Source organism: Neofelis nebulosa, chromosome 9, assembly GCF_028018385.1.
Source record: "Neofelis nebulosa isolate mNeoNeb1 chromosome 9, mNeoNeb1.pri, whole genome shotgun sequence".
Lineage (NCBI taxonomy): Eukaryota > Metazoa > Chordata > Mammalia > Carnivora > Felidae > Neofelis > Neofelis nebulosa.
Window position 1 is genome coordinate 86868851 of NC_080790.1, and position 15443 is coordinate 86884293.

General features: G+C 40.7%; 1 protein-coding gene across 4 annotated transcripts in view; it reads right to left on the reverse strand.

The window, feature by feature from the left end:
- Positions 1-6478: 6478 nt before the first annotated feature.
- Positions 6479-15443, reverse strand: part of ST6GAL2 (ST6 beta-galactoside alpha-2,6-sialyltransferase 2) — an 85133-nt gene continuing 76168 nt past the window's right edge. For all 4 annotated transcript variants that reach the window (XM_058684597.1, XM_058684596.1, XM_058684595.1 and 1 more), the window contains exon 6: positions 6479-11473. In XM_058684597.1, coding sequence (XP_058540580.1) covers positions 11202-11473 — 272 coding nt within the window. In that variant the 3' untranslated portion in view covers positions 6479-11201. The remainder of the gene's footprint in view (positions 11474-15443) is intronic.

Genomic DNA, 15443 nt, shown 5'->3' on the forward strand with positions numbered 1-15443 from the left:
CTAAATATAATGTTTTAGGGTTAATCCACATTGTAGCATATATCACTACTTCATTCTTTTTTATGGCGAAAAAAAATTCCATTGAATGCATATACCACATTTTCCTTATCCATTCATCAGTATGGATGTTTGAGTTATTTCTACTTTTTGGCTGTTATGAATAGGCTTCTATGGATATTCAGGTATGAGTTTTTCTGTGGATATGTTTAGAATTATTTTGAGCATTGTATTCACTTTCCATGGTCACTGAAACAAATTACCATGAATACTGGCTTATGACAAAAATTTCTTATCCTATAGTTCCGTATTTTAGAAGTCTGAAATTCATTTCACTGGACTAAAATCAAGGTGCCAGCAGAGCTTCATTCCCTTCCAGAGGCTCTCCCTTCCTTGCCCTTCCCAGCTTGGAGAGGCTGCCCATAGTCTTTGGCTCATAGTTTTCTTCTTTCATCACCAAAGACAGAAACTCTGGGAAATGATCTTTACCCATTGCCACCTCTCTGGATCTCCTTATTTGTATCTTTCTCTAATGCTTTTATTACTTTAAAGATTACATTGGGCCCACCTTCATCATCCAGAATAAATCTACTTATTTTGAGGTCAGCTGATTAATCTTATCTGCAATCTTACTATCCTTTGCGATGTGCGAATTTTTTGCTTTAATTAATGATTAATTAATTCATTAATTAATTAATAAGCTCTATGCCCAATGTGGGGCTTGAACTCACAACCCTGAGATTAAGAGTTACATGTTCTACTGACTGAGCCAGCCAGGCACCACAATACCTTTGTCATGTAACATATTATAATCACAGGTTCCAGAGATTAGGATGGAATTGCTGGGGCATTTGGGCATCATATCTAATTTTTTGATGAACCACCAAACTGTTTTCCTAAGCAGACATACCATTTTACATCCCAGAAGAAGAGTAAGAGTGTTCAAATTTCTCCACATTCTCAGCAATACTTGTCATGTCTGGTTTTTGATTATCGACATTCTTGTGTGTGCCAAGTGTATTATGTGATTGTGATTTACATTTCCCTAATGACTCATGATGTTGAGCATTTTTTCATGGGATTCAAGGCCATTTGTACATCTTCTGCATAGAATTATCACTTCATTTAAATTGGGCTTCTATGTTTTTTATCATACATTTGCAAAAGTTCTTTGTATATTCTAGATACTAGACCTTTATAAGATGTGTGATTTGCAAATATTTTCTCCCATTTTATGACTTGCCTTTTCACTTTTTTGATTGTGTCCTTTGAAACATAAAGGTTTTTACTTTCGTTAAGTCCAGTTTATATATCTTCAAATACATTAGTTATTTCTTCTGCCTGTTAAAATCTGCTTTGGGCCTCTTTAGCTAAATTTTAATTTCAGGTATCATCTTTTACAACTCTAAAATTTCTATTTCATTACTTTTATAATATCTATATCTATATATTTACTGATATTTAATTTTGTGAATCATTGTTCTTACACTTTAATTATTTAGACGTGGTTATCTTTAGTTCTTTGAACATATTTATAGTAGCTGATTTAAAGTCTTTGTCCAGTAAGTCCAACATCTGTCTTCCTTATAGATTTTTTTTTTCCTGTCTTTGGACTGTACTTTCTTATTTGTCTTATGTCTCATAAATTTTTTGTTAAAAACTAGACATTTAGAATTATATGATAATTCTGGAAATCAGATCCTCCTCCCTTCTCAATGGTTATTTTTTTTTGCTATTTGTCTATTTAGTGATTTCTTTGAAGTACTTATGTAAATACTGTCCGTATTCCTTGTGTTTGCAGCCATTGTGGTCTCTGCTCAGTTACTTTAGTGTTCAACTAGTGATTGGTTTTTTTTCAATGCCTTGAGCCATTAAGCCACCTAGCCTTTGCCTAGGGGTCTAACGTGTGTTGAAGCATGTCTTCAACATTTGAATATTGGGTCTTTTCTGGGCATGCACACATCCCTGCATATGTGCATAGCCTTCCAGATTCACAGGAAGACATCAAAGCTTTTTCAAAGCCTGCTACAGACATCTCTTTCCCAGTTTATTTTGTTCTAAGGTTTTTGGTCAGCCTCTCGTTAGCTTCAACTGGTTAGCATTCAGCTGTCAGACAGCTGTGATGTTAAAGAATTGCTGCTTGTTGTTTTCAAAAAACATCCTAGTGATAAGGCTGTTAGCCCCAGATGGCTCTGAGTTAGGTAAAACACCTACACTCTCTGAGAAATGCTTTTTGCAGTGAGCTGCAAGAAACGTCAAACAAGGATGGTTCTCTGAGGCTTTCAGGAAGCTCAGAAGCTGTTCTGGCCCTCCAGCGGCTGCTATGGTTGACAGCTATCAAGATTCTCACGGAACTGGAGAGAAAGGGAAGAGAATAAGGCAAGTTAAAAATGCTACAAAGCTCACTTGTCTTACTGTGATTTAGCCACTTTTCTTGAATACACTCTCCTTGGATTGTTTTAATCCCTTAGTTAATGTCCCAATGTCTGAAAATTTTGATTGCAACAATTTCTTCCAGTGTTCTTGTTGCTTTTATGGAGAGAGGGGATTTCTGGAAGACCTTACCCTGCCACCTCAGAAGTACTTTTTTGCAGTCCAGAATTTAAATACAACTCTGGGAAAGAATGGGATTAAATCCAAGCTAGATTAGAAATATGTTTTTTCATTAACACCAAGATTTTTTCCCCTCATATTTTAACATCCATGAAGTTGAAATGCAATTTGCCATCACTATTTGCCAGTCAGCAGTCTTAAGAATTTGTTCTTATCTCCTTGTGGACATTAAAATTGCAGACTATATCAGTAGCTCCGAAGAAAATCCTGAAGATGATAGCAGTACACCCTTTAGAAAGTGGTGTATCATCATTGCTTCTGATGGTGTAGAGGACAACTGTGGGTTGAAAAATCATGGAAAATTAGACTTTTATCCAAAAAGTGATTCAGAAGAGAGAATCTGTGAATACAAATGTTTTAAGAATATCTTAAGTAATGTGTTTCACTTGTATCTTGCTTTTCTATATATACAAGCATGCTAATGTCATAAAAATTTGTCAATAAGCCTAAAAGTCTTTTCAGCAAATATTCAAGTTCAAAGTAACTACTGTTTCCTGGAGATATAACGTGAGTGTAGCTACTGCAGATCTTCTGGTAAACATGTTAAAAATGTAAAAAGGAACAAGTAAAATTAATTTTCATGTATTTTTATTTAACCCAAAATGTCTAAAATGCCACTTCAATGTCATCAGTATAACACAATGATTAGGATATCTTACATTCGTTTTTCATAGTCTTGGAAATTCAGGGTGTATTTTACATTTCACATCTCAAATCTGATGAGCCACACTTCAGCTGTTCAATAGACTTGTGTGGCTTGTAGCTACTGTGTTTGACAGCACACAAATTCTCACTAATTACAGCATTTTCTCCCCTAGTGGCACACAAAAGAAAGATGTATCTCATACTTAGTGATGTCTTAGATGAGACGAAATATGGTAGCTTTTACCTTGTGTTGGGAAAGGGAATTAAGATAGAAATGTTTAGTTACGAAAAAAACTAGCTATGCTTCTCGTACACTCCCGCCGTGTAGATGACAGCAGTCCAGAACACCATTGCTTGCTCAGGATTCCTAGGTCAGCTCTGAGCCTAGGTCAGCCTCTTGGAGCGCCTATGGTGAGGCAGCCACAGTACCATGGCCGCTGGTTCTTCGTTTACTGCCACCCAATATGGCTTCCAAGGTGACTGGGTGTCTTCCCCTAGATGCTCTGTGCCAGACCTCACTCAAACAGGTTTCGTAGAGGAGAAGAGCAGTTCCAAAGTAACTTCTGCAGTGACTTCAGGCCAGCAGTGTTTTTAAGATGGCCAAGGGGCATGCTGTTGTTCTAATCCTCTTTTCTTCTCCCTCCTTGTGAGGATCAGGAAGTCAGTAATGGCAGGAATACATTTCTCAAAGTCATTGATTTTTCTTTTATTTTTGTGATCAGTTTCTCAGCTGGCATCTCATTGTTTTCAGGTTAAGTACTGCTTGTTTCTCCAGCATGATGCAATTTAGTCAGGACAGTAGCTGGGAATACAGTTGATGGAACGCCAGGCCTCTGTGCGTGTGCTTTCTCTACTCCACATAAGAGGTACTCTACTCACTAAGTGTGACGAACATAGACACTGGCTTCTAATAACAAAATGAAAGTTATACTTGCCTGACACATGTACTTTAGATGCATTTTAGTGTTCTGGGTATTCAGAGAACTTGAAAAGCCTGAATCCTTTGTTAATCTCCACACATTTCATAGCACGGTTTCTCAAAATATTCAAAATATAATTATCCTGAAAAGCTGAGCCCTTGGACTATTGGGGTATGGAATACTTGAATATTAAGGCAGTACCTCTAGGTACTAGAGACTGCTTTAAAAAGCCTAACATAATGGTTCCAACTGTGGGCTCGTTGCAAGCCAACCTCTGTCATTTCCTGGCTGTGTGATTATATACTGATGAATTAACCTCTCTGAGTCCCAACTTTCCTGGGGCTAATATAATATCTGCCTTAGAAGGTGATTTTGTGAGATCTATGTGCAACCATCTACTACAAGTCTTGCTTAAATAGTTTGTGGTAAATTGTGCAGTGCCCCCAACCCCCGACCTTATCTCTAGGGGATATATTCAGAGACCCTGATTGATTCCTGAAACCAATGATAGCACTTAGTGCTATATATATTATATATTTTTAATACATATGTACCTATGATAAAGCTTAATTTATAAATTAGGCACGGTAAGAGATGAACAATAACTAATAATAAAATAGAACAATTGTAACAATACATTGCAATAAAAGTTATATGAATGTGGTCCTTAAGTATATGATTGTGCCACACTCATCCTTCCTGTGGTGATGTGACATAATATGCCTACATGATGAGATGAAGTGAGGTGAACGATGCAAGCATTGTGACATAGCGTTAGACTGCTGCTGACCTCCTGGTGATAGGTCAGGAAGATCATCTGATTCTGGACCACAGCTGACCTTGGGTAACTGAACCATGGTAAGCAAAACCATGAATAAGGGTGGGGACCTCTGTATTTGTAATGGGAGGTGGCAAACCTTTTTGTAAAGGGCCAGATAATTAATGTTTTAGGTTTGGCAGGTGGACTGTGAGGTCTCTGTCGCAACTAAGCTCTTTGTATGTGGCAGCATAGACAGCATGTAAACAAGTGAACAGGGCTGTGTGCCAATAAAACTTTATTTACAAAAATAGGCTGTGGGCTGCCGTTTGCCAACCCCTGTTCCAGGCAATGAGGGGCCAGTAGACATTTAGTGCAGGAGGGCGTTTGGCCTGCGGGGCTCTGTGCTCCAGGGTCTCTTGAACACAACATTTAAGTGCACAGGGCTCAGTCAGCCTGCTGAGCTTTTAGCCAGGAGGCAGCTTTGTCTCTGATCGGATGCCTTTGCTATGCAAGTGGTGTCAAAGATCCCTGGCACTTGTAGTTCACTCCCCCTCACTTCAGCCTTCCCTTTCCCTACCCTGTTCTTCATCCCCGTCTCCTTCCCCTTGTTCCTCCCTCATCTCTGTGCAGCCTACCCAAAGTTGGTCCTGTTCTCCCAGCTCAGTCCTCCCAAGGGCATCCAGACGGCAGAGACCACCAGCCAGTCCCCCGAGGAGGCACCTCCATGTCCAGGGAGGGGCCGGCTCATCACTGGCTGCTCTCTGAGCATCTTTCTAATCAGGGCCCTCGGGGCAAGGCCTGCGTTTTAATGATCTGGAAGCAGGCAGTCATGTTGTGGGAAAAGAAAAATGACAGTAACACAAAGGTAGTGGGAGCCCTCTCTGATTCAGCACAACAGTCAGAGGTGATTTATGTCTCCCGAATTCCCCAGCTGCTCATGTCAGTCCTCACATCAAACACCCCGAACGCCTCCCTTCAAGGCTCCCTTTACATTCCACCCAGAAAGCACAAAGGACTGGGAATTTCTTTCTAGGAGCCTGATTAACCGATTTTCCCTTCATACAGCAAGCACAAAAATACCAAGGCTGATCTGACATTGCAGTGGGTTAAGGTGACTTCACTGTCCCTAGGCCTTCCCTCTAATAACTTACATGTATTTTACATATATATATAACTTACATATTTTTTCTAAGACCCGAAACCCTGTCAAGCTAAGGAAGAGTCTCCCAAGGCGATAAATTAACCAAAATGCTGGGCTACTAACTCCACCTAAAGATACGTGAGCCTAATACGCCTTTCCTGCTTGTTTTTGCCACTGTGGTTCTTTGCATTTGACAATTACCCCTTGGATGAAGACAGCCCCTGCTTCCGGTCTGAGGCCCCAGGGGTGGCCCTACTCTCAGTTCCAGGGCATGCTGTTGTTACCTTGTGTACAAATTTCTAATGAGATTTTGGCTTTGTGCCGCTCTCTCCTAGGGATGGCTCGGGATTCTGCCGGTCGCTCATTTGTATCCGCGACTTTTACAAATTAAAACACAGAAACTTCTAGACAAATGAAAACATGTTTTATTTACAAGAAAAAAGTCTGTACACTGTGTATACATAAAAATATACAAAACCAAAATAGAAAATATCAAAGGTGTTAAAATGTATACAAACACTTTTAAAATGTGACTCCTGGAAAAACCTCAGGCCTTCATTAGTTTGAAGGGTACACATTCCGGTTTAAAAATTATCATACAAAAAAATTCCCAAAGCTGTTAAAAAAGTTCACTGGTTCCCACCGGAAAAATGTCATACGTGTTTTATCTGGAGTAGAACAAGATGTGCGGCATCAGAAATGTTAGGTGTTAGCACTATCAGTGCAGTTAATTTGTGTGAAACCTACCTGGTAAGAAGACTATTTTCCACGAAGCCAATATTCACTTTTGCCCCTAACCTTGTAAAAGCCATGAGCTATATAATAAATAACCTTCTCATCAATGTTCGGCGTCACATTCTGATGAGGCCACAGTGTTCAGGGTTCTACCTGCATAGTGCCTTTTAAATATTTCTGCCATACTTTTTAACATACCTAGGGTGTGTAAAATATCAGTGTGTGGGAAGACCGAATTTTTTTTTAATAGAAGGACATATAACATTTACGTTTTTCTATTAAAACACTGGCGTTTGCATAATTAAAATAAAATTGGTTGTAAAGGTTTTAGGAAAAGTTTGATGAAAAAAGACAATATAAAACCAACATGTGTGTAGATACGTATATATACAATTATATAACTATATCTACATGCACACTTTTGTAACAAAAGTAAGAACTATAGCAATGTCTTTAATTCTTTAAATTCTATCATTCCAAGCTTGTAGAGGAGTATGCTGGATTATTACGTCTTACTAAAAGGCTTCATTTATTTAAGAAAACAAGAATCAGAACTTACATTTTATCCTTGAATTCACAGAGAGATACCTTTCATTTACCAATTGTGTAAATAATGCCCAAGTGACAAGAACATGCAGAATAATTTTCACAATGGAAATGTCCAGAGTATAAAAAGAAACAAGTTTGAACGCAGGCACATTTTACCTAAGTAGTTAACTTCTAAATGTAGCTGCCTTCGTCGGCTGTCACAACTGAGAAAGAGTTCTAACCTATCAGAAAGTGGGAAGTCGAATCGGATAATGTGACAGAGTATCAGAATATATTCAGAGACTATTTGGCCTGTCATGGATTTCTCGATAATTCCCTACCTCCCTCTCTGCCTCTTCCCATAGTTGAGCAGAAATGAGACCAGGTCACTCTACCTATCAGCCTTGAACATGCACTGTGTGTTGATCTCTGAGACAGGCTGGAGAGAGAACTTGAATCATGTCACTTGTGCATAAAAAATGTTTCCATCATATGCCATTACTCACGTGAGACTGATCCCACTTAATGCAGCCGAACAGGACCTAGACCTAATTAATTCAGTGGATGTACGTGTTCCTGCCCGGAAGGGTCAGCTAACAACATAAGGTATTAATCTGTTCCACTGGAAGGAACTGGCTCATAAACACGTAACAGAGCAATCCCATTGTAGTTTCAAACTGTTACTTTTATTTCCCAATTTTGAAAATGCTAACGATTATTTCAGCATTGCTTTGTCCAGACACTATGGCTACAATGACAGATTATTACTGGTGAGTTCAGGATTGATTAAATGTCTGGCTCAGAGACCTAGGGCAGGAGACACTGGAAGTGTTGTGACTGATGCAGGGCTCCTGGAGTTCTACATACAGGCAGACAAGGAAAGACCCAATAATTGGAAGATGTGCAAAAGTCCCTCACTTTTAATACATTTTATATTCATTTTAATACATGCCCTTGATGTTGCATGGTGCATATATGCAACTTTTAATTGACCACCTCTTGGCCTATGCACAAAGTTCCCGATAAAAGCAGTCTTGTTAAGGACTTGGGCTGGAGGGAAGGTCAGGTACGCAGGGCTGGCACTGGTATTCCCTGGGGACAGTGAGCTTTCAACACCTATTAAACCCCATCCTCATACCTGGTAGAGGAACTGGGGAAACTAGTCAGGGAAAATCTAGATAAAGGTGCCTTGTCATTCTTGGTCAACATTTGTTTCTTTGTGATAACAACCACCACCACCAAAGATCTCCTGAAATTATCTTCAATTGAAGATAATGGTTTCAGGTTGCACCTCAAGGATTTTATCAGTGTCCCTTCCAGAAGTGGATGGAGCATTTTAGAAGGGACAGAGCCTGGGAGAAATGTAATAGGACAGCATTTATTGTTAACTACTCCACAGAAGAGCTGTGTGTTTATTGCAGTTCAGTAAATGTAGCCTAGAAGGACTTAATCAATGTCTGGCAAAATACTACCACTTAGGACCAATTTAGCTAATACCAGATGCAGTCATCATGTTAACTGTAACTGCCTGATATTTTTGAGAGGCTAAACAATTTAAACTTTCAAACAGAAGAATGCCCAGCCATGCTATATTAATATGTGTACCACATTTTCTGAATGTTTAACAGACCCTGATTCCCAAGAGTCTTTAAGGCCATAATAAATTCAAAAATTTTAATTAAATTTCCTTTATGCTCTTCAGTCTTTCTTGTAACCTCAGTGAGACTGAAAGGACTTTTTAAAGTACGCGCGTTACAACAAAATGCTATTTAAAAATCTTTGAAGTGTTTTCTGGGGCTTCTGAACTTGAATATTTATATTGACCCCGATAAATTTTCCTTTAGCCAAGCTCTTATGTCACTGAAGGGGGTTGTCCTGGATAAAAAAAAGGTCAGAAGGAAATCCACCAGGAAGGCTATCAAAGGAACTTCAATGTCATGGGCATTTGAAGGCAGAGCCTGGAAGGTCCAGGGAGAACCAAGGCCACAGGAGGACTGCTCACTCACCGTGATCAGAGTTACCTCACCAGCATCCAGTCACTGAATTCCTTATTCCACATGGGGACAAAACTAAGCTCTTTCAGGAAACCAGAGAGAAAAGTGGCTTGACCATGTCTGCTCACACATAAACTAATGTGTAGGATAAAATTATGAATCTATTTTCATAGTTCAAGAAAGAAAGTTCTAAAAATAGGCTTTTAGTGGATACTGTCATGATTAAAACTTTTCAGTTATTCCTACACTTCACTATCATAATAAGCCATAGGAGATGTCTATTACCTAACCTGATTTCTGGGGAGTTAGCCTAACCAAACAGAAGCTGTCAATTTCTATAAACCATTCTTGCTCAAGAAAGTAGTTTTGAAAGCACTCAGGAAAAAACCAATCCTGGAACAAAAAAGAAAAAAGAAAAAAAAAAACTTTCCCACAAAACTCTCTTGACATCTACATGCTTGCAAGGGAGAACAGATTTTTAATGAAAAGAAGTCTTATGTGTACTGCTGAAAAATGTTTCGGTTATATAGAGAGATAGCATGTTTAATTAAGGTATTCCAAAATGTTTCTGTTTCACTACATTCATAGCAAAAAAACCTGTTTTTCAATGTATCAGTGACAAAAGCTGAGATTAAAACCAAAAGAAAACAGAACCGAATACAGTTAATGCACTGGGGTGACACCTTCCTTCCCTCTATGAGCTGTTGCCTCTCAAGCATGTAGGTATTTTCCTTCTGGTTAAAGAGCAACCTTTTCACACAATTTTACTTAATTATGTGGCTTGTGTGTTGCTGACATAAAATATATCTGTGAAAAGAGGGGCAGGGTTCCTCACTGTCTGTCTGTAGGGAGAATTAGTGAAAATCCAGAACATCACTTTTAGGTTTCCAGTAGCTGATATTGACCTGAAAGAAATCCCCATGAAAAGAGACAGGTGTGCATCCCCAGAAGCACAGAGTGAAGGCTCCGAAATTCTCCTTCTAGATTGGAAGGAGCCCTTCCTCACGGAAAAGGGGGTCACAAGTGTCTTGAGTGTAACAGTGTAAGGGCTGTGAGAACTGGCAGCCGAGGAGGTACAGTGCTCAAAAGCTGGAGCTGGGAACATCCTGGTCCCGGGCCACCCTGCAGCCAGCCCAGTGATTCTGTGTCTACTTGCCAGAGTAAGAAAATACTGCAGGAAAACAAAGTGTCTCCTTTGCAGTGCTATTCCAGGAGTGGCTTTTTCTTGGACTGCTTGAGATGGATGCTTCATGGTTTTAGAAACAAAGCAAAAATTCAGTGGGCAATGGGAAATGCAACTGGGGAATATGCAACGGTTGGGGAACATGTGCATCTCTCAACATATACTGGGGATTCTGCTGTTAAACACATCTGAGTGATAATTCAGATGGTTGTCATAAACTCTAGGGTATTTAATAACGAATGAATGTACAAGGGACACATTAGGTGCTATAGATACCGTACCTTGACAAGGGTGTATAAATCATTTCATAGTATCAGGTATATCATGGAAAGAAACCTGTAGCTGAAACCAACCCTGATAAGGGGTGCCCACGGCATAAGAAAAGGCTAACATTTCTGGAGGTATAGTACCCATTCGTCACACATTTGCTTTTTCTTTCTTTTCTTTTCTTTTTTTTTTTTTTTTTGCATCTTTCTTGAGCTTTTTCCTTTTAAACTCCATTTCTGTATTCAAAGTAGTAATAAATACTCAATGGCTTAGAAAAAGAGGAATTCTCGCGGCCACCACTAAATTACAGTCTAAAGACTGAAGACTACATTGCCTAAAATATATCTTCAAGTATTCTTCTGGGACTCAGAGTACGACAGTAGTACCTTATTGCACATGGGCTCTCAAGAGCCCCTCTTCAAGAGTGCGGACCAACGCGCCTGGGCGCAGGGCAGCGCACCGCCCGGAGCCCCGGCAGGACCACCTTCCCCTTGCGGTGCAGGTCCCCCTGGGCGCCCGTGTTCAGCCGCTGCACCAGCAGCTTCTCATAGAGCAGCGGGTGGTACGCGCCGAGCGTGCAGGCCGCGTCGTAGTACAGCTCGTGGTAGTGGCACAGCTCCGTCTGCCGGATGGACGGGATGTATTCATACACGTGCACTTCGCTGCACATGGACATCATGATGAGGATTCCTGCCGCGGAAAGAAAGTTAGAAGCCAATGAACAACTCCCAGCAGGAGCGAGAATGTTCTGGAGTGTGGTGGACAGAATGACTGTAGCAACAGGCACTTGCCCTGGGCTCGTTTTCCTGTTACTTTTACCGTGGCAGCGTCAGAACCTCCAGCAAGTGGCCTGTCTGTGGCTCAGGGGCTGTGGGGGCCTGAGATGTGGTACTGTTATACATTCATAAGATTCATGGGATTATTGTGGGAGGCACAGTTACTGTACTTAACAAGACACAATGTAGTGAGTGAGGTTTACATTCTCCAAGTTCACGTGTTACAGTCCACAGACAGGTTCTGTTCTCATTTGCAAGAGTAGGGCTCTTACGTTCCAAACAAACACATGTTTTAAAAAAAAAAAACAAAAAACAAGGGCTATAAAATAGCTTCTTGATTATAAAATATATGAATGGAAAGAGATGGAATTGGGAAAGAGAGTTTAAGATTCATAATATCAAAATTATCTCCCTATGTTGCAAATAGAGTGCTATCAAACCTCATCCTAGGCTAGGGGGCTTTCTTTTCCCAGCACCACTACCTGTGTTCACATCCTTTAAACTTTAAGCAAATATATATGCTTATGCCTTTTAGGAAAGAGGTATCCTTTATGAAAAAAAGATGGTGGTAACAGTTAGCTCCTGTTAGAGGCAATATCTATCTGCAGAGGACAGTTATATTTCTAATTAATCAACCATGAAAACCCTTACAGCCAGAGAAATTCACGCATAAGGGCCACTGGGAGAGACGAGAGCAGGGGCCAAATGTTGTCTGGGGGTTCAGAGGAGTTGCTCAGGGAGGTGAGGCCTGCACCTATGGGGCAGCCTGGCAGACAAGGGGAGACAGGGAAGCAGGAGAAAGGGATGCTGGTCCAGAGGTGATAATGGAATCCTGTTTAGAAGCCGGTAAAGGTATGACTTGAGAGCCATGACGTAGTAGTGTGGCTGAGAGTAAAAGATATTCCTAACAGAGAGAAGGAGGAGGTGCTTCTGTTCAAAGTCTCAAAAGCAAAACTGTTCTCAAGAGCTAGGTCAAAACTTCAAGCTACTGGTCTGTTCCTCCCCTTTTCCTCCCACAACCCACTTCTTCTTCCTCCTCTTCCACGGCTGACTTGCTGCCGGGTTGTGACCCCTTCCTCGGGAAGGCCGAAGGTGACAGCGATTCAGGTGGGCTAAGGGCAAGAACCTTCCTCCTGAAGTCACCGAGGAGAGCGGGTATCAGTACCTGAAGATACAGCACAGGCGATAATGGAGTCTCCCTCCTTCTGATAATTACTGCTCTAGGAACATTTTGTCCCCCTCCTCATAAAATCATCTGTAAGGAACTCACATTGCAAATGAGAAAGCCATGGGCCCAGGGAGAACTAAATCCCCCAACTTTTTTCTGGTTACCTTACACCTGCAACAAACAATGTGTATGTTCTTCATCAGGGAGTGTCACAGGACCTGTGTCTATGGTGTTGAGAATGGCTTCAGTGTTTTCATTTTTCAAAAATATGTATTTTTTTAATGTTTACTTTTGAGAGAGAGAGAGAGAGAGAGAGAGAGAGAGACAGGATCCGAAGTGGGCTCTACACTGAGAGCACAGAGCCAGATGTGGGGCTCAAACTCACGAACCACAAGACCGTGACCTGAGCAGAAGTTAGATGCTTAACTGACTGACCACCCAGGTGCTCCAGCTTCAGTGTTTTAATCAGGAGCTATGGAACAAGTTCTTGAACCGCAACACCTGGAAGCTGGCTGCTCTCCCTCCCCTGGGCATGGTACGTGGCTATGCCAGCTTTGCACAAGGAACTGCATTGAAGGGTCCTGGCATCCCTCGCATTCCTAGAAGCCTTTCATTAATACAATTATGACAACTACTTTCCTGCAGATGGCAGTGAAGAGCCTTTGAGGGTGTCTTGCACAAAGGCATCTCGAAAACTAGCAATGGAACTGGACCAGTCTCCGTTTACCTGGGTTGTGTTGTCAGCCAGTAAAAGAAACTCCTCCCTGAGGGCTGTAGTCAAATGTGTATGAGTTGCCACTTTTGCAACTCTGGTCATTAGAGTATTAGAGTGGATGGCTTTCAGAAGTTAATCTCATAGTTAAATGTCTTAGCCACGTTATTGGCTCCTCTCCTAAAGCAGTTCTCAAACTTCAGCATGAAAAAGAATGACCAGGGCAGCATGCTAAATGTCAGTTCCTGAGACTTGTTCCCATTTCCAGAGATCTGGGTGCCACTAGTGTATGTTGGGATCCAGGAAACTGCATTTTTAAAAAAATTTCCTCATGGCACAAAAACAGACACTCAGATCAATGGAACAGAATAGCGAACCCAGAAATGGACCCACAAACTTATGGCCAACTAATCTTTGACAAAGCAGGAAAGAATATCCAATGGAATAAAGACAGTCTCTTCAGCAAGTGGTGCTGGGAAAACTGGACAGCGACATGCAGAAGAATGAACCTGGACCATTTTCTTACACCATACACAAAAATAAACTCAAAATGGATGAAAGACCTAAACATAAGACAGAAAGTCATCAAATTCCTGAGGAGAAAGCAGGCAAAAATCTCCTTGATCTTGGCTGCAGCAGCTTCTTACTCAACATGTCTCCGGAGGCAAAGGAAACAAAAGCAAAAATGAACTACTGGGACCTCATCAAAATAAAAAGCTTATGCACAGTGAAGGAAACAATCAGCAAAACTAAAAGGCAGCGGACAGAATGGGAGAAGATATTTGCAAATGACATATCAGATAAAGGGTTAGTATCCAAAATCTATAAAGAACTTATCAAACTCAACACCCAAAAAACAAATCATCCAGTGAAGAAATGGGCAAAAGACATGAATAGACACTTCTCCAAAGAAGACATCCAGACGGCCAACTGACACATGAAAGAATGCTCAACAGCACTCATCATCAGGGAAATACAAATCAAAACCACAATGAGATACCACCTTACACCTGTCAGAATGGCTAACATTAACAACTCAGGCAACAACAGGTGTTGGCGAGGATGTGGAGAAAGAGGATCTCTTTTGCATTGTTGGTAGCAATGCAAGCTGGTGCAGCCACTCTGGAAAACGGTATGGAGGTTCCTCAAAAAACTAAAAATAGAACTACCCTACGACCCAGTAATTGCACTACTAGGCATTTATCCAAGGGATACAGGTGTGCTGTTTTGAAGGGACACATGCACCCCCATGTTTATAGCAGCACTATCAACAACAGCCAAAGTATGGAAAGAGCCCAAATGTCCATTGATGGATGAATGGATAAAGAAGATGTGGTGTGTATATACACACACACACACACACACACACACACACACACAATGGAGTAATCAATCAAAGAAATCAAAAAGAATGAAATCTTGCCATTTGCAATTATGTGGATGGAACTGGAGGGTATTATGCTAAGCAAAATTAGTCAGAGGAAGACAAATATCATATGACTTTACTCATATGAGGACTTTAAGAGGCAAAACAGATGAACATAAGGGAAGGGAAAGAAAAATAATATAAAAACAGGGAGGGGGACAAAACATAAAAGACTCAAGTATGGAGAACAAATAGAGGGGTTGTGGGAGGGGGGAATGGGCTAAATGGGTAACGGGCATTAAGGAATCTACTCCTGAAACCACTGTTGCACTATATGCTAACTAATTTGGATGTAAATTAAAATAAAATTAAATTAAAAAAATTTCTTTAAAGTTCATTTATTTTTGAGAGCAGGGGGGGAACACGTGGAGGAGCAGAGAGAGGGAGACAGAGGATCTGAAGCAGGCTCTGCACTGACAGTAGAGAGTCTGACGTGGGGCTCAAACTCATGAACTGTAAGATCATGACCTGAGATGAAGTCAGACACTTAACCAACTGAGCCACCCAGGAGCTCCAGGAAACTGAATTTTTAATAAACATTCCTAAACTATGTGTGGCAAAAGGCTGTTAAAAAAAGT